This window comes from Mugil cephalus, chromosome 11, assembly GCF_022458985.1.
Source record: "Mugil cephalus isolate CIBA_MC_2020 chromosome 11, CIBA_Mcephalus_1.1, whole genome shotgun sequence".
Classification (NCBI taxonomy): domain Eukaryota; kingdom Metazoa; phylum Chordata; class Actinopteri; order Mugiliformes; family Mugilidae; genus Mugil; species Mugil cephalus.
The window spans coordinates 19,302,217-19,322,403 of NC_061780.1; the positions used below are offsets into that span (position 1 = coordinate 19,302,217).

At 44.2% G+C, this 20,187-nt stretch overlaps 1 protein-coding gene across 1 annotated transcript; it reads left to right on the forward strand.

Moving 5' to 3' along the window:
• Nucleotides 1–1,578: 1,578 nt before the first annotated feature.
• On the forward strand, nucleotides 1,579–4,072 carry tpbgb (trophoblast glycoprotein b). The gene has a single exon (XM_047599814.1). The coding sequence runs from the start codon at nucleotides 2,337–2,339 to the stop codon at nucleotides 3,474–3,476; it is 1,140 nt and encodes a 379-aa protein (XP_047455770.1). The 5' UTR covers nucleotides 1,579–2,336; the 3' UTR covers nucleotides 3,477–4,072.
• The last annotated feature ends 16,115 nt before the right edge of the window (nucleotides 4,073–20,187 follow it).

Here is a 20,187-nt window from a genome sequence, read left to right on the forward strand (position 1 = left end):
ATACTCAGATGATTGCCACATTGACCCTTGCTAAGAATAGGAGAGGGTCAAAGGAGGGTAAAGCTAGAGTTACACCAGGATCCACACAGGGGCTTCCAAATATGACATATTGATGAGCGTGCCCTCCCTCACCATTCAAGCATGAACACATCCACAGTTTTCCTTCTTGGCTGTATAATCCGGCACACAAGGCCTCCACTATAAAGGCACCACGCAAATAATTTATCAATATTCGGTTAGGTTGTAATCGAGGATATTTAAATTAAGGATAATTGCGTTCAACTTTCTGCATAGATGTATAATGAGCTTTTCAGTCATTAGGAAATTAGTTTTAACCTTTATCTCGAAAGTTCTCTTAAATGTGAGCCAGGCACCACCATCCAAATGAACACAAGTTATATTTATTTTACCTTTATTTTAGTTTGGCACCTATGCGATTCTGCATTGTTTTGCCTTTCAATAAATCTTGACAATGCTTTTCCCCCCTGCCTTCAATAGACGGTATAGACCGCCCTAAAGGAGATTGTGTCTTCAGGGTAGAAGTACGCCCTGTGATGTGACATTATCAGCAGATCAAATGATTAATGGGTTTCCTTTAAGAGTTTTCTTTTGGCTTCTTGGTTCCTTCAGTGTTTTCCGCAGAGACTGTGGCTTATCAAACAGGGTTTGTGCTGAGCTGGACTGAATAGCAAATCTTAAGAGAGGCTCATAGATCAAGACGGTTTACCAACAAGAATCCAGGGAAAAAGCTATTTCCATGCTATGATTCAGAAAGATGAATCCCTTTCCCTTTAATAAATATTTTTATGAGAACATAACAAAATGTGTGTGAGTTTGAGTGGATTTTGTTGATAAAGATGGTATTTACCTTGGCATTCACACTTACCATGCGAGCCAACAATGCAAATTATTTATTCATATATATGTATATATATGTATGTGTGTGTTAATTGTTCCCTCTACTTTGCATTTCCTAAATATCTTTTCCTTTTCCTCTTGCACTGCACTTTTAATTTCCTGTCTACATAATTATCATAAAATATAAACACAGCACCGCTGCACTGCAGCAATTACTATCAATAAAGAGAAACATAATTGCAGTTTTGCATTTAGATTTGTTGACTCGTTGCTCCTCCATTCTGTGCTGTCCCACTTTGCCTAATGCTGTTGGCTGGTACGAAGTTTTTCTAAAAATTCATCTCGATCACATTAAACACTGTTCCATTTTAAAATATGGACGAAGATGGTAATAATTTAGATTGCTGATTAACAGTAATGATTATGTTGATTAATAGCAGCATTGTAATTCATAAACAGTATTTTAGTGGTTGTTTGGTGCCACTCAGCATTCACACTCTGAACTAGGGGGGTTTCAAACCCATTTTTACAGAGGGACTGCATCACTGTTAATACTGTTAAATAGCTGTGTCCGCATTTTAATATATTGTATTTTATCATGAGTTTTAATATACGATGCTTACACAAATATTGTGTATGCATTTGCATATGTAAAAACATTTTATTATAACATAACATTAATTTAAAAAAACAGGAGGTTATTAAACATTGCTCCGTTAATGAATGATCAAACTATTCAAGTAAATAACACAGAATATCAAAGTATCTAAACTATATGCTGAGGAGTCTTTCAGCCTGATGACACGTTCATCCTGAACCCCCAGTCACACATGTAGCACCATTAGCACGCTCCAATCACTTTCGGGGAAACTTGTCACGATTTTAATCGTTTTGAAGACAAACTGAGGTTCATGAAAAATAAAAAAAATAAAAAAGACACATGTAAACATCACTGTGTGGGAAATTTGACATCATAGCCCCAAAACAAAACTTGTGTAAGTTGCCTGTTCACCCCCTCTTTTTGGATAATGGTACGCTCCCTCCTAACAGTGTTTGGTCTTTCCCTCTTCACTCCCGACGACTTGGAGGCGGTGGCTGGGAGTACGTATGTAATAAATGGCACCTCTGGGAGAAAGGAGGCTTTCTGTGTCGGGGAGCCAGCAGCACGCGAAGAGCCAATTTTAATATCGCGCACCACGACTTGCCTTTTTTATTTGCCGGATTTATCCCGTTTTTGAAAGCGAACAGAGGACGGCCGAAGTTTGCGAGCTTCACTGAAATGTAGACTCATTATCCTGAAGGAGGATGGTGTGGGGGTAGTTACATGGAGTTGGGACTGGGAGCTGTTCTCGAAAGGATAAAGGTGGGGCATAGTGTTGAAAAACTTTCCTTTGTTCCCCGCGGAACGACCAGACGCTGACTAGGTTGGATAAAGTCTTTACGCACGGTCTGCGCACACAGATTTGCAAAAAGCCGAGATGCGCCTGTTGAGCACGCCGTGCTGGTGTTTCAGCGGAGGCATCCGAGGCGGACTAAACAAGTCCGGCATGGTGCGTTTACTTTTCCTCCTCGCGATCGCGCTGTCCTGTCACGGCTGTCCGCAGAAATGTTTGTGCTCCTCGCAAACTGTGAAATGCCAGAACCAGGACCTGGACGCGATTCCGCGTTCCATCCCGGACAATACCAAACTGCTGTTCGTCACAGGAAACAGCATTTCCCGTATTAGTGCTGCCTCTTTCCCAACCCGCCTGAATCAATTAACAGATCTCTATCTCAGTGGGAATGAGATGGAGTTTGTGGATGAAATGGTATTTTCCAACTTGCCAAACCTGATGCGGCTGGACCTGAGCAACAACAGAATCGAGAATTTCAGCGAAACAGCTTTCCCTGATGACAGTAAACTGCAGTTCCTGAACCTCAGCAGGTCCTTCCACAATCATTCCAACACCGACGTTGTTCTCGATTTCCTGCGCGGCAGAAGCCTCCTCCAGCTGACAGCCTTGGACTTGTCCAACAACGACCTGGTGATCCTGCCGGACGACATATTCACCGGCCTCCCTAACCTGGTGAACCTCAGCCTGCAGAACAGCTCCATCATCACCATCCAGAACAGGACTCTGAGGGTGCCTCCGCTGCGCGAGCTCGACCTGAGGGACAACAGCCTGAGGGACCTGCCCCCCACCATGCTCGCGGAGTTCAGCCTCAAACCCGGCCTCCGCATCCAGCTGGCGGGGAACCCCTGGCGCTGTGACTGCTTCCTCGAGGACATGCTGGCGTGGCTGAAAAACTCCACGGAGGTCGTCGACACGCAGAACCTGACCTGCGCGGACCCCGACGCCCTGAGACGCCAGCCGCTCTTGCAGTTGGACCAGTCGCAGCTGAAGTGTAAGAGCAACATGGAGGGCGTGCTGGAGACTTCTTACGTGTTCCTGGGACTGGTGCTGGCCCTGATCGGTGTCATATTCCTGCTGGTGCTCTACCTGAACAGAAAAGGCATCAAGCGGTGGATGTACAACATCCGGGACGCTTGTAGGGACCACATGGAGGGGTATCATTACAGGTACGAGATAAACTCTGACCCACGTTTGGCCAACCTGAGCATCAATTCGGATGTGTGAGGGAGGACGGGACACTGTCTGGGACCCCGCAGTGAGCTCTTAAACGACTATACATTATTAAGATTTGCATGAAAGTCTTCCTCCCCTCCTCCTTTCCCCCCAATGATACTATTTAGACACCACACCTGTCACAGCTCCTTATTAACCCCTCTCACAACTTCCCGTTCAACCGCTGGCGCATGTCCCGTACTGGCAGCTGTTAGGTCACTTGAGTTTTTATCGCGTGACGTTGTTCGGACAATGAATCATGGTTTCAAGTTTTTTTTTTTTTTTTTTTTTTGGAGAGCCACAGAGAGGGATATGTTCTATTTTTACTTTTCCTAAAGGATAAACGGATGGAGTGCATTGACTGTAAAGTGAACGAAACTTCCCCTGCATCTTTGTCAATATGCATCTGCGGCAGAGAAATGTTACATTGCTTGAGTTTGTGCTTTTTAACTTGTCAGTACGTGATATACAATATGCCTTTTTTTTTTTAACGATAATAGTTGAAATTGCATAGCCTTTTGAAATTTACTAGGTGGATGTGATTGCTCCTTTTTTTTTTTTTTCTGTGAAGATATTCAGCTAAATAAAATGCCTCTGGATTGCTGGTATCCATCTTGGCTAAGGGCGTTTAATCTTAAGACTGAGGAATGTGATCCAAGGGCCACACACACATTTGTGCCTGAGGCAGGGCCACGGCTAGCGTCAACCATATGGCAAATACTGAGTCTTACTCCAGCTGTCAACGAGGTCAGAAGCGTGCCTTATGGCATCCAGCAGCCTAACAGTTTTTTTTGTGCTATTTTAATTCGTGTTGCTACGGTGCGAGAAGTCAAACTCTCGAGCTGAATAGAAGACACACGGTGTGAATTTAAATGAGCCTACATCTGTAGGCCTGTAGGTGACGAGAGTAGTCAATTGTTATCTCCTGTTCAATTTGCTTCCTGTTGTGGATCTCATTTTAAAAAAAAAAAAAAACTGAAAAGAAAAAAACCTGGGCTCTGCTGAGAATTCCCCTGAAATAGTTTGCAGCCGGTGGGCACGTTTCGCATCCAGCGGCCGCCACCAGTGGACTCCGGCAGGTACTGTGAGAATATCAATATGCTCCAGCTGCAAAAAAAAAAAAAAAAAGCCGAGAAACAAATGGTGTGTGCTGTTCTGTGGCACATGCAAATTAAGCCAAACTGAACCCGAGAATCGCACGGGGAACACAGAGGAATTATGGAAATCAGCTCAAGTGGCTTTGCTTCTCATGTAACCCTGTCTTAGGGGAACTAGCATCCTTACGATAAAAGTCTTCCATCGGTGTTTATACCCAGCTGTTTTTCCATACTGTCCGGTAGACTGCGGATTCATATTTAATGGCATGATATTCCTTTGAAGGGCGTACCATGCACGCTGCTCTCCAGAAGTCTAAATTAATGAAGATGTTTGTTTTGTCTGCTCGCAGGAGTGATTGTGAACTTCCTTGGCCTTTTCGAACAGCACCTAGAGATAATAATTTGCCTCGTCCGCCGTCTCTCCCTCACAAACACAAACCATCTCTTAACAACTGGCCTCACATAGCCTGCAGCTGCATGTAATTTGCAACACAGGCAGCGCGGCCCGTGCACAGATTTCCCCTCACAGTTTGCCAAGGCTGTATCCGTAGCAGCAACACAGTCTGGCTTCTTGGCATAATATTATCTGTGTGTGTGTGTGCGTGTGTGTGTATGTCAGTGGGATTTTTAAATTTTTTTCATCAGCAGCCGCTGTCGTAATTGTAATTCTGTCTCTGAATGTGTCTGATTAGGGTTGTTTGATATCAGAAAGGGACGCCATGTGCAACATTGTCTATCCGGCTCTCTGGCTGCTGCCAGCACTCTGTTGTGTGTTTCCTGAAAAACACAGCAGCCGCTCAGGACTCGTTGTCACACCTTTTGGTTTCACGCCTCCCACCTGGAAGTCTGTCTACGTGGGGGGGCGAGGAGGGGGGTGGGGGGTGGCGGTTTGTTGAGAAATCATTCCTGGGTGGCTCCGTGCGATTTGGAAGGTTAATTTCAGCCGGTCAAAAAATCCCGAGCCACGAGGTTGTCGTAGCCCTCGCTATGGTTTTTATAATAGTTGCAGGTTCATTTTGAAAATGGATGGTTTCACTACACGCACGTTATTCCCAAACGTGAGGCTACCTTACCTCCTCGTCTCAGGAGGGACAGACAGGTGCGGGCTGCTCACAACCTAATGTTTCCACAGAGACAGTCGGCGAGTAGGCCTCCTCCTCCTCCTCCTCCTCCTCCTCCTCCTCACGCGCTCTGCAGATTCATATTAACAAGTGATTTTGCCCAGCCACGCCTCGAGCTACGCTTGACAGAGCAGGTGTAATTACAGTGAGAAAAAAATAAAATAAGTGAGAGAGTGAATGGCTGAAGGGGAAGAGGAATAAAACAGATGAGCACGGGGGAGTTCTCTCTGTTCTCTGAGCACGACGGCGTCTTCTCCCGCTCGCTCGGTGGACCCCTTTGTGCTTGTTAGCACCGGTCTCCAAATGGCCTGGACGTCTAAATCGGCTGCTGTTGACTTATGGTGTCTGCCGCGGTCCACAGAGGATGCAGTGTGCGTCTCTGGCAGCTCCCTGCACTCGCTGTCTGCTAGGGTCGTCGCCTAAAGCTCATTTCTAGACAGGAGCTGGAGCAATGTTTGGTTAGTAAACGGAGGCTTTGTTGAAGATACTGTTGTACATAGTGAGCTGGGGCCTGACTATTTCACGGATTCCCACTTGTTGCCTCCAGCTGAACATCTGCTTTAGAGCAAAATCTATGTATATATGTGTAGACTGATCAGGGATAACATTATCATTATTAACATTGAAAATCTTGAGACAATACAGTGTTCTGCTTTGAAAATTTTAGCAATGACCCTCGTTGATCCAGGATGTAGCCTGACACAGAAACACACGCAAAATCAGTTTAGGAGCAACTAAAAGAAAAATATAAAATTCACTAGATCCCAAACTGATCAGGTATCTGCAGGATGATCCACAAAGGCCCCTCTCCTCAACCCAAAGGCCCCCACCAACAACAATCCGACACCACAGGACGCCCTCAGAAGGCCCATGTCCATTCTCCGATGAGTCACAACTGTTTTGGAGGCACAAGGGACCAGGCAGTTTGGTCATAATGTTTTGCCTGATCTCGTAACAGAGCATTTGCAGTTGATTAATTGTCATTTGCACGTAGGACGACAGCTCAGGGTTACCTCAGTCATATTCTATGCTCATAATTGTCCTGATCTATTGCTCAGCAGTGACAAGATACACAAGTCAGGGTTTTAGTTTTGCGAAGCTGCCTTCAATTTCTGTTCGCAAAAAGGAATTTCCAACCGACCGCCGGCGATCCTCATTTTACTTGACTAACTCCTGCTGAGGCCTCAGCTAAGCTCCAGAAAAACACATACCACAATTCATCTCACCAAGCGAAGTAAAGCTGCAGCCAATTATGTTAGTATCTGTCATGTAATCTGTGGCTTTGCCGCTCACAGGAGACTTTTGTTGCCTGACTTTAACCGTTAAGACAGTGCCTCCTCACAGATAACCGGCACTCCACCTGTGGGAGAAGCGCTGTCTTCAAGATAAACTTGACGAACAAAAGCCTTTGTTGCTCGTCAGCCCGCAAGCTTCACTCGGAGGCAGGTATGCGGTGGACGAGTGTGGTTAAAACACCGGTCACTAGCCAATTATGCATGTGAATTGAACGGACCAAAACACTTAAGAGGCGGTTTCCGCTTAAAGCAATTTCCATATGCTGCGTGGAAACCGTAACCTCCCTCAAAAATTTCTTACTTTGAAATATGTACCGCAAAAGGACTAATTTGAAACAATAACGACGGCCATTAATTATATTTTAAAGTCTGAAACTGGGCAGAGAACAGACAACAATCCCTCAAAACATAATATCAGTCCTCCTATCTCAGCATTTTGCGCACACACAGGTGCTGTTTTCTGTTCACAACCACGTTTATTGAGCCACATTTAATATGCCGGTGCACTTTCCTAGCGTTGAGAGACAGACTGTCAGGTTATCGGATCGCCAGAGTGCCGTAATTACATTCATTGCACAGCACTGGTCTGCTTCTCCACAAACACCTGTCAAGTTGCCCCAGTTACCCAACGTTCTGTAAAAAGAGAAAAGAAAAACTTTCACATGTGGTGTCTGGAGTTTATTATCCTTAGAAACTGAAGTGTGGCAATGGTCCGACTGCACTTGGAAGAGTCTTGCGCGAAACAATGTGGTAGGCAAGAAAGGAAACTGCATTTAAATTACTAGACTAAGTGCCACCATCTGTTTGGATTTGAGAGTCTGGAAAATCGATCTGGAGCAGATAACAACGCGCGGCGTTGAGTCATGGAAGCATGTTGTTCTCAATGTGTTTATACTGGCTCATAATCAGGTCCACTCAGCTCCGAGTTGCCATTGCTGGAGACAGATTACTTATCTTTCATTACTTTTACAATCAGCGAGGAGTTCTGCAGTTGCAGTGCTTCAATCAGCCGCAGTGTTAGGAAAATAAAGTGCGTATTATCAATGCGTCAGTTGTGTAAATGATCAAAGCACATCTGGTGCGCGGCTACGCATGTCTGGTAGGGTTCCAGTGTCGCTGCATTTAAAAATGGAACCCGGCAGCTACTTGAATCGCTCTTTCCTACGGTGTTTTAACTAAATAATGTAAAGTGGGATTTATTTTGACTTTATTCTGCCACTGACCTTTCCCTCAGAAAGAAACCACATAAATAGCGGTCCTGTGGCGCATTGCTCCGTAGATAACTTACAAAGCCACTTCAGCAGAGCTACAGTTGTGCCCGATCCTTACAGGATAAACAGCAGACATGTCAGGCCTTTGTGTGTGTGTGTGTGTGTGTGTGTGTTGGGGCACGAGCGCTTCACCCGCGGCCACTGTAGCCCCCTCCTCACGAGACGCCTCTTCCTTCTCTAATGTGGATTCATGATGCCGTACATGAGCGCGTTGCGGAAGCCCGCCTCCCGTTGGGCCCACGCCGGGCCCTAACGAACGAGCGGCGGCCTCCACAAACGAAGACGGATCTGAGCTGACAGCGCCGAGGCCTCCATCCCTCCACAGCCGCGTAGCATCTGCAGCGCGCGCTCCGGGGACAGGAGGCACGGGGAAAACGGCAGATACGGGTGAGATAAGGGGGCGAACGTAGCTAAGATATGAGCCGGCTTTGCATGCCGCACACGTATTAACACACACACGCAAAAAAAAGAGGGGGGAGAAAGAAAAAAAGGTGGAACTCAACATGATGCATGTAAAATGTCAAAAACCACACTGAGAATGACCTTTATAGGGAGATTTGCCTGCACTGAGGGTCACATGAGGTTTGGGTTTTTTACAGAACGTTGAGTAACCACACGATAGTTGAGCACGTAAAATGTTAATAATATTCTGACCTTTCCTGTGCGACCTTTCAGTCCTGGAACACTTTAGGAAATAGATTTAATAATCAAGATCAGCTTTAGTTTTCAACAAATCTGCCAGATTTCTCAAAGATAAACACAAACCTCTTGAATCCTGGTAGATCACACGCTGCGACGCGTGCCCTGATCATTTATCGTGGCTGCGGAGTTGAATAATAAAGCGCGTGGTAATTCAACTTTGACGCAATTCGAATAAAACGAGCAAACACAAACGGGCGAATGTGCTGTCGATCCAACCGAAAAGGACCTGGTTCAGTCCGAGCTCCATCATTCCTCGTGTCAGTTTAATGAATCCAGATGTCACGCTGCGTTTCGCGGCCCCCGACGTCTTCACTCAACATAATGAGCGCTGCATTTACAGACGGCAATCTGTCAGGCACACGCGGCCGATCCTCGCGTCGATTTCTCAGCGTTTGACGGCGCGGCTGATCAATCGGCCAGTCTCGCAAGGAGTCTGGAAGCTTTCCCTCGATGCATTGTCCGTGAACTCGGAACTTGAAAACGGTCGCGTCCAGCTCCTTGAGACAAGAGGCCGGCTTTCCCGGCTCCTTTTTTAAAACCATTAGAGGCTGATTTATATGCAGTCGTGTACATCGAAAGCCGTTTTCTCGACCATCAAGCGCTCCCCCATGGGCGCTCTCGAACACAAACCGAGATGTTTTTACGCTGATTTGTTTCTTAAATGAGGTGATGTCCTGACAGGCGGGCCGAAACGACGACCCAGTGCTTTCACTTTGCCATCGTTTGTCACAAATAGCCTTATGAGCAGCAGGTATGCAAACGTTCCCATGAGACAAACTACAAATAGAAATAAATAATAATGAGAGTCTCAAATGTGGCAAATATTGTTTATCATCCATAAAAACACAAAAAGGCAATAATCTACATTTGGAACAATGAAGCAGAAAAGGAACAAAACTATATTTAAATTACCAGATAAAGTACCACCATGTTTTTTTGATACGTAATTTTTTTTTCTTTCTTTCTTTTTTTTTTAACAACACTCAAGTCTTTGGAAGCATTTTGCTCTCAGTGTGTTTATACTGGCCCATAATCAAGTCAAGTAAACTTCAGTTAACCATAGTCTCAGCAAATAAAGTGTATTATCAAGGCATTAGCCGTAGAAATGATGAAAGCACAGCATTGTGCTTTGATCGTTGCAGCTATGCATGTGCAGCTATGCATGTCTTCTATTGTATTTAAAGTTGTGATTTGGCAGCTACTTTAATCTTCCCTGTAATATCCTGTTTATTTTGACTTGAAAGTGAAATGTGTAAAGATTAAATCTGATCTGGCACCGACTTTTCTGGACTGATGTGCCATTATTTACCCTTTGAAGTAGTTTTTTTTATTTCTTTTAATCCATGTTAAACATTTGTAATGTGTTTTAGTCGTTTTTATTCATTGTTTCTCCCTCATTACAAAGTCCGTTGAAGCTTTCAGTGCCGTCACTTGGTCTTATTGAGCAGAGTGGGTCATACCTTTTTTTTTATATATATCTTTTCACTTCTCAGCTCTTTTCTGTTCTATAAGTTTCAGTCACAATCATTAGCCATAACATTGTGACCACTTTTAGGTGAAGCCTAGTCTTCAAAGCTGATGTGTTTGTCTGAAGCAGGACCAGATTTTGACAACTGGGTCAGAGCTTCTGCAAAACTTCAACTCTTGTCACTTCTTGTGTTGCATTCCCCGTCTGCAGGGGTCGGTACCTACCAGAAGCGGTCTGAGGAAGGAACCAGCAACAGGATCATAGGCGACCAAGGCTCACTGAGGAATGCAAAGAGCAAAAGGCTGCCCTCGGTGGTCCGATCCAACAGAAGAGTTACTGTAGGTCAAACTGATGAAAAAGTTCATGCTGGTTATGATAGAGAGGTGTTCAGAGCACATTGCAGCGCAATTGCAGTTTACGTGAATGGGCCTGGGTAGGATGCCCACATCCACTGCCAGAAGTATCTACAATGACCCCATCACAACTGGACCACGAAGCAATGGACAAAGGTCTCATGTATCATGTTTTACCATGTACCACATGGCCGCCCGGGTGCTTCGCTCACCTGGAGAACAGATGGCACTCTGGGAAGAAGGCAGTAGGTCGCTTTGGGCAATGTTCTTCGGGACATAATGCACCCTTCCAAGGTGTTGATTTGGTCTCGGGATTCCTCAGATCTCAGTCCACCTATGCTGCATAAAGAAGTTCAATCCATGGAAGCCCTGACCTTGTAACTTGCAGGGGTAAAAGGATTTTTTAGTAACATTTTGATGCAATATATCACACCCTTCTAGAGGAGTCCATGGCTGATAAGTTTTTTTGCCCTTGGAAACAGCAACTGGGAAAAAATAACCCACTTAAATCTCAATGTAGTGCGCTATAGTTCATATCACACCATCAACTTCTAGGCCAGACTAGTCAAGAAGTCTTAGAAAAGCACTCAGAAAACAATATGGACGCCTGCAGTTCCATAATACTGCTACAAACTCAATCTGGCGATGATGGGGTGATATGACTAAAAGGCACTAGAGCAGCTTCTAACTAGATGTTGTTTTCTACAGCATCCTCTTCATTAAGGAGGAAAAGCCTTAGAACAACACTCAACATCAATGAGCACTGAAGTCAATTAAAAAGATCGAATTATTTAAAAATGTAAGGCATTGTGACAAATGTGCAACCACGAAAATGAGAGTGCAGTAAACACCACTTGTGGTGTTTGTGTACATTTCATCTCTACGGTATTTATTAAGAGGGCGCCTCTACCAAGAGCAACTCTTTTAACCCACATGTCAAACAGCTTAGTGCAACATTTTTACCAGCTTGCGAAGCCACTACCACAACAAACTGGTTCCGTGCTACGTAATTTGATGTATGTGGTATCTCAAAGAGAGAAATGAAAAATGGATCAGATTTGTAGAAGAGCAGAGGGACACAGTGGCCTCAAGCTGGGATGGCAAATCCTCCTCCTGTGTCTCTGCGTCTAGTTTCTTCAATTTCACCACGGGAAGTGTAAAGAAAAAAACGCCAGTAGAGGAAAAAAATGTATGATGTGTAACCCAGTAATTAGTTCTGGGGACTTCACATCTCAGGAGGTAACAAACGAAAAGATTTTATTTGCAAAATGTACCCATTTACTCAAAGTATTTCAAACCAGGTGATAAATAACCAATCAAGCAGAATGCCAACGCAAAGCTGAAAAGCGAAAATTAAAGTTTTGCAGAAAAAGCCCAGCAGCGAGAAAGGATTTGCTGAGGAAAGCACTTCACCAATCATGCTGATGCATTTAGCACAGCCTGCCTGGTAGCCCTCTTGGCGGCTGTTCTGCGAGGCCATGCGGTCAGCGGGGAACGATATGAAGCGTTTGGTAATATAATGTAGATCAGGAGTGGGTGTCACGCTGAGTAACGACCTCGGCAACGAAGCAGCGGTAGCGGAGGCGGCCAGGAGGAGCTCGATCAACGCCTGCAACGCTTTTACAAGGTCGTGTGGCGCAAAACCCGTGTTTAAAAACATGTTGTTGTTTTTCTGTATTAAATTACAATGCTCGGCAGGCCTTGAAGAAACGGTGTAACGAGGTCCACACTGAATATGAAAGCTGTGCTCCTGCCATTTATCTGCTGGTTCAACCTATATCTCCCCATTCTTTTTTTAAAGAAACAGACATGTTCTTCTTTTCATGACTGTTAACCCATGCTAAACTTGATATTTCCTGATATTCATACTTTATTATATCGGCCACAAGAAAGGCTATGGGAACTGTACACACAACATGGACTTGAAGGTGTCTGTGCACTTATAGGTGGTATTAGCTAGCCACTAATAAGCCAAGTTACCTTGTCAAAGTCAAGCCCTTAGTTAGATAGGGACACCAAAGCAGCATGCAGTTATGTAGACTGTTGTCACTACCATGTAAGTGTTGGATGCACAGATGCACAACTCAGCCCTGTCCTAGTGGTCACTCGAGGTATTGCAACAACAACAAAGCTAATTCCCTCAAGCCTAAATTCTGAAGTTTTCATCTTTGACCTCAGTTATTAAAAGAAGTGGATAAAACTGCTGACAAGTCACCCCCAGCATCAAATAAGGCCACCTTTTCTGTTTTGATATAATCCATGGATGGTTTATTTCTATGAATTGTTTCCAGAGGCTGAAGATGATATCATCGCGTTGGGGAGAGACCATATGAATATCCCACTGTTGTGGTATACACAACCTTGTGACCACTTTTTGTGATGCGTTTGCTGCCATTTCCAAAAATGGCAGTATGTTTATGTATTATTCTGTAATAATAATGTACATCATATAGTTTTATTCATCCTTTTATTATGCTTGTGCATTTTCTTCACCTCAAGTGCCTGGCACTTAAGGCAGCTTAACCGCTGCGGTATTCTCCCGACACATGCTTGATGTCACCATGAGTTTGTGTATTCAGCTTCCTGTGTTGTAACCACAACCTCACAAGTTTCACTTGAAGGCAGCAACAGACTTGGACACCCTCAGAAAGGGTTTGAGTAGTTGAAAAATGTGTTAGGAACCATAAGGATGGAATAACAACATTGTTTTTTCAGAACGTCACACTTTTGAGCAAGCATTTTTATTTTTGTTTAATTGCATGCGTATGTTTGGAACTGACCATATGTCATTGTTCCCCTGATTCATTTCCTTCACTGTCTTGCAAATACTCAAGTCGCAGCTATTGCTAACACCATTTTACATTTAGGTAACTTTGCAAAAAGTCACATAGTCAATGTGATCGCTCCACTGATGCATGGACAGACCACCACTGCATCCAGGATGTAACTGACATGGCCTTCTCATAATGACAAAAATAAGGTTTTGCAGAACCAATAGGATCAGTTTGTCTCTTTCTACAGATTTAAAATGTGTTTATTTTACTGCTCTCGATTGGTTTCAGCATTCCACGCCTTGTTAAAGTTCTGTACATGTGCGTAACACTCAAGGCCGCTCAAGACCTCGGATGGAGCTCTTTCTCCCCGGAGCCTCGGTGAACGTGGAAATACTTACATTCACATTTCTCCAGTTACAATCTCGGCCCCCCGGTTGTCAAGTGCGCCGTTCCGCCCCTTTGCACTCCATCTTGTCATTTTCTATTCTCCGAAATGAGACGTGTCTCCATGCCAGCGCTGCAGTCTGGCAGCAGCGCTGGAGAATAATGAACCAAGCTTCAGATACAGGCTCAGACAGCCCCCCCTGACAGATGACACGCAGTGCTTTTAAAGTGCCGTGTAACATGAGCTTCATATGTAGATATCAGATAGTACTTGACGATACCACCATTACCATCCACAAGCCAACGCTTTGGGCAATTAGGATCTCTCCGGTTACCCCTCGGCGCACGAGCCAATCCCGGGCGAGGGGGATAAAATCTCAATTAGCCTTTGTAAAGTGCTGGCCAGTACATACCAGCTCATGTATTCCGTACTTCTTTGTAGGTTCAAACACCAGGTTACTGCTCATTGTTACTAGTTGGCTTTTTTGGGGTTGAGAATCCAGCCTCTTCTGATAAAACCAAATTCTTGCAATTCACTGGAGTATACAAAAAGCAGAGCTCACCAAGGATTAATCTATCACGCTCTCCCTCAAATCCCTTCAACAATGTGGGGAGAAACACGAAGACAAAACTTGATCTGACAACCAGTCCTGCGGTTTAGACGTCCATGAGGGGGCAGTAAGAGGAGGTGTCAGTTCAATAACTGCAACCGTCTGCGGTGAAGTCGTTCCTGGGCCTCAGAGAGGATGAAATGAGACTAAATGGGCCATTTCTCCTTCTTTCTGCACATTATCTTTGTCTCAACTTATTATTTCTTTCTCCTAGCGTTTTGTCAGAGATTAAATTATTTAATTACGAATCCTTGTAAATGAGAAACATTATAGCAGCCAAGGTGGCAAAGCTGATCTCTGAAATTTGATTTGACTGTGCTTGAATCATAAGAAACGAAGCGATGTCTGTATTTATGTTCGCTTGTTTCTGCATTTTAATCCATCCAGGATTTTTATTTTTTTCCCAGTTTCAGTTCAGTGGACCCTGCTTGACCCACAGTCATCTGATTAAGATCTCATGACTGCATTAAATCACATTTTGTTTTTTTGGTTTTTAGATTTGGCAGCACATTAAGAGACGTACTTTACGCCACGCCAGAAAAATAATGTCTTCACTTAATCAACAAGCTGAGTGAATTTTTACTTTTGTGCAGTTTAACACACACAATATACAAAACATCTATTGTACCTGCTAGAAAACCAACATTCACTCAATTATATATCCAAAACATTAACTAATGTGTTACATAGGAATATACCTTTAACATTGAATATATAATAAGAACCACTTAACTGGAAAAATTATAATTAATATTATAAATTTCATTATTAGAATTTTATTATGAAAAAATCAGACCAGACCAGGCACCCCCACCCCATAGCAGCGACAATCCTTGATGGCAGCAGCCATCCCCAGCAGGATGCAGCCTGACACAGGCACACACACAAAAATGTACACAAGAACAACACAAAAAACTTGAAGAACAGCACAAGGTGTTGACCTCAGATGTACTGGAACAAGCCTGATCCACAGAGGCCTTTCAGCTCCTCTGGGCTGGGCCCAGGGGGCAACCTGAGAGGATCTGTGGAAGAAAATGAATTTGGGGCAGGAGTTTCATTTGCTTTGTAAATTTATAAATGTGTAATTTATAAATCTGAATATAATCTCCCACCAATGCAAAGCAGTGACATCGTTACACGATCCTCATTTTATAGTCTGGTAATCTGAGATTTTTTTTTTTTACATCTAAACAGATGCAAGATCTGTCGCGTCTTTGGTCTTCTAAGATCCTAAGGCTACCACATGTAATTTGTGTTGTACGTGCTTTGTATAATAAGATCATGATTGCGTTTCAGTACAACTGTACTGAATATGCCTCGCGAACAAACTTTTTGAAAGTCAAGTGCCGCAGCTCGCGAGCTAATTTACCTCCCCAGACATCAATGAAACTCAAACTTTAATTAGTGACGAGAGACTACAAAGGTGTGGATGTGTGTGCGCGTACGTGTGTTGGGGTGTACAAAGTCAAACAGACAGCTGGCGTGCGAAAATGAAACGCTTCCTCGCCGGCGTTCCCATTAAGTGCGTTTTCAAAAACGCTCCTCTCATCAGCAGTGATCTTGAACGAGGCTGGCAGGGTTGCAAGAGGGCCAAGGCCCGAGGCAGCGCCGCCGCGTTACACTGATGTTACAAAGAGGAGTGTAAAATGTTAATGACAACAGATCGGCCGTGCATGCGCACACACTGTAATCACACATGGTCCCCACGGGCCAGTTAGTCACCCTCCTCTAGTAGGAGCTGCGTTTTTCACCACAAGCGTTGATGAAGTGTACGTACTGTGCCTCGTACGCTCTGCAAACCATGTGACACACAACAACAGTAGTGACACCGGCCCGGTCTTCATGGCCTGCTGCTCTCCTCTGCGGTACTGAGCTGTTCAAGTGACAAAGCAGCGGTTGGATAACAAGCTGATATGGTGGAGGATCAGAGGGAAAGGGGCTGCTGTAATAGCATCCTCTGATTGAGACGCTGACAGCCCTGAGAGGCATCATTTAGTCGTATGAAAACAACAGAGAGATGTATGGCCCGCAGACAAAAGCTGCACATTAGGCTCGATTTCAGCCCACTCTCCTGAAATGTTTTGTTGAATTAAACTCCGAAAAAATGGCTCGTTATGGGTTGAACTCAACTTTCCTTCGCAAGGAAAATATTTATGCCATGTGCAGTCGGCAATTAAACGGAGACAAATGCGACCACAAGTGGCAATTACGTGTTGAGTGATGACTGTGAAATGCTCTACAAAGGTTGTCTGTGAAAAGTCTAAGTCACCCGGGGTACAGTGCATCGATCAGCCGCAACATTAAAACCACCGGCAGGAGAAGTGGATGACACTGATCATCTTGCGACGATGGCTACACCGGCTGAATGGGGCTCTCCTCAACTGGCCCTTTAAAGCTGAGAAAGCGTTCGGCCAAAATAATGAAATACGACGAAACAATTGCTGTTTTCTGCTTCTTGTAGGTGGGAAATCACATCCCACCCCCGTCTCTAGAGGTGGTGCGTGGTACTATTTGTTCTGGAATTCTAATTTTATGAATATGTGCATGACACCATTAAAGGTGACAGTCAAAACTGCCGTATGAAAGACATCACCGGTGAAAACGTCTCTGGTAACTCCTGCAGACAATAAAGTGTGCTGCAATAAAAAAAAAATCTCCCTCTTACCTTTAAAAAAAATGCCTGCATATCGTGACCATGATTCATTCTCCACGTACAGCAGAGCACAGTACAACGGTATCCCTGAGCAAATTGAAGTGAATCGTGTCTTAACTTTGTTACAGAGGCTATTTAAGTCTACACGGTGCCTTTCTCCAGATCTGCACCTCGAGGTATGGGGGGGCCCTCTTATACGTAGATGAGAAGCAGTGGAGCCAAACTCCTTAACACCTGAATATCACGGAAATGTTTCCAGACCTTTTTTGAGAAATAACACAAATCTCATAATTGAGGAGTGTCTGGAAGCATATTGAAACTACAAGAACTGATTTTCGTCTGCGATGACTGAAAACTTCCTTTCTCAAGCATTACTGAAGCCTTTCTATGTGTTTATAATGCCCCATTAGCTGCGTTTCCATAATGTTTTTTAGCCAAATAAAAGCGATATTTCTGAGATTTCGATAAAGCACAATTGCGCTTTGTAAGCGTTTCCATTGAAAAGTGTTTTACAAATGAGCTGAGAGTCTCATAAAGTCTTGTGTCGCGATATCCCACAATTCTCTTATGTGATAATTCTCTTCTCATCATGTGAGACAGTTTGAGGACATGGACGTCGGATGAATTGGTCTCAAAAACCACCTCATGAGAGCTTAAAAGTGGGGGTAGGGGGAACGCAGCAAATGAGACCTCCCACCAACTCTAGACGAGTAAAACATGCAAATAATCCAAATAATGAGTTGTAGGAAGATGTTTCAAAAAAGGATGGGACATTTTGGCAAGAAGATGCTCTCAACTCGTCTAAACGTCTTCCCTCTCCACCTGCCGCCTCTGCGGGATAGCGAGGGTCTTTGTTCTGTCACGGCAATAAACTCTCCACTGAACAAAGGTTTCTGGCTCATGTTCGGCTCAGTTGCTCAGTTGTGCATAGAGGGAACCATGATTCGGCAAAAGGTCCAAGAAACGGGGCCCTCGGTACCTCAAAACATCAGTGCCTCAGGGGATTCATAATGTGCACAGTCCTGGAACCATTCAGAAAACGGCAGTCAGCACGCTGAATGCGGTCTAAAGATAGACTCATGGAAATATATTGGAACAGACAAAAGGCCTCTCTTTGGCAAGAGGCAATGGGTAACACACAGACGGGCATCAGTGCACACACGGTAGCTGTGGAGACCGTCCCGGGTTCGCCAGTGGGAATGTGTCTCTGCCTATTACTCGCTTTGGTCCCAGGTTTCCACTTTTCTTGGGTTTATCATGTGAAGGATATGTTGCCGTGGGGTTCCAGAGGTCCGGTCTGCTACACAAACAGAATCAGCTCAAACTCCCAGAGAAAGAGAGGGGGAGGACAGCAGAGAAATGTGCTGAGCGATATTGCAATTTGCGGTGTGCAATATTCTTTTCCTCTCTCTCTCTCTGGCTATAAATTTTTCTTTTGTCCTAGAAATGCTGGGATGGTGAACAAGTCCTTAATGTCTCCTATTTTTTTTTTTAAACAAATAAATTAACCATATGTCACAGTGTGTTTACACATGCTCCAGTACATCTTATATGGCTATACACCGATCAGGCATAACATTATGACCACCATCCAAATATTGTGTCCGTCTCGCTTGTTTCACTAAAACAGCTGTGACTCATCAGAGAATGGACATGGGCCTTCTGAGGGTGTCCTGCGGTATCTGGTAACAGGATGTTGTTAGTGGAGGTCTTTGAGTTCCTATGGGTTGAGGGGAGGGGCCTCTGTGGATCATCCCACAGATACTTGATCAGTTTGGGATCTAGTGAATGTGGAGACCTGGTCAACACCTTGTGCTGTTTTTCATGTTGTTTATGTTTAACCGATTTTTAAGAGATACCCCTATCTAGAGATTTCTGTCCTGAATCTTCCTCACACGTGAACTAATCTTGTTGCACATGCAATGAGAGGATGTGCCGGAATTATTTATTTATTTTTAACCCAGTAGCATTTATCTCAAGACGCCAGTATACAGTCCCATAACCACAGCTGTGGGACCTATTTTCAGGAAGAATGAGACTAAGGGTGAGCTGCCATGCAAATCTGTAGGCTTAAAAATGAAAAATACCAAGAGAATTGAGGCTTGTGGCTGTCTGAAACAGTGAGTTAATCTCTGTAGACCTCCATGTTAAAATGCCCAACCTTACAGCAGAAATAAACACATTCAGAGCCAGGTACAAAAATGTTTTTGTCTCGTCAGCTAATCTTCACATTCATAACCACCACAAATGCTATGCAAAAATAAGGTTGTGTGGTTCAAAACTGCTGTTGACGAATCCATTGGGTTATGTCACAGTGTCAATAGCAAACACACACACACAAGTGCACCTTCATATGTTCAGTGTGTCCGTGTCATGTTGATTTATAACTTGAATTATCACAGTTGTCAATACATTTTCTTTTCTGGGGAGAACTGCAAGCAACAGTTTGGCAAAATTTACATGAATGAGTTTGAACTTTGGTTTGCTTCCCGTTTTGGCTTTAAACTTCTTACAGTATTCCACTGTGAAGCCCTGAAACACAAGGCCTGTGTGTTGTGTGGTATTATCACAAGACCGCATCGGATCCTGTTTCAATAACCCCGTCTTTATATGAAGGTGCAAAACAGCAAGGAGACACCACCACGACTGCAGTAACTACACCCATGAGGGATGCGGAGAAGACTTGAGTCTGCGTAGATTGGACCATTTGTCTTAGCCATGAGTGCTGACAGATCGCCCTGTCGTTAACTTCCCTCCTCTCCATCTCTTCCTGTTCCCAATTCTGTCCATCCCTCATTTAGATCCGCCCTGCAGCGGCGGTACAGCAGTCCATATAGCTGTCAACTCAGTCATGGGAGCGAGCTGCACGATCAATCTTTGATAAATACTTAAAAGATCTAAATTTTGGGACAAACGTCTGTCCTGCCAGATGTGCAATGCTGAATCCACAGCCACTGATTAGTAATATTTCTTGATTTTCATCAAATCGCCACG

Coding starts and splice junctions, on each gene's coding strand:
- tpbgb (XM_047599814.1), top strand. CDS start 2,337: ATGCGCCTGTTGAGCACGCCGTGCTGGTGTTTCAGCGGAGGCATCCGA.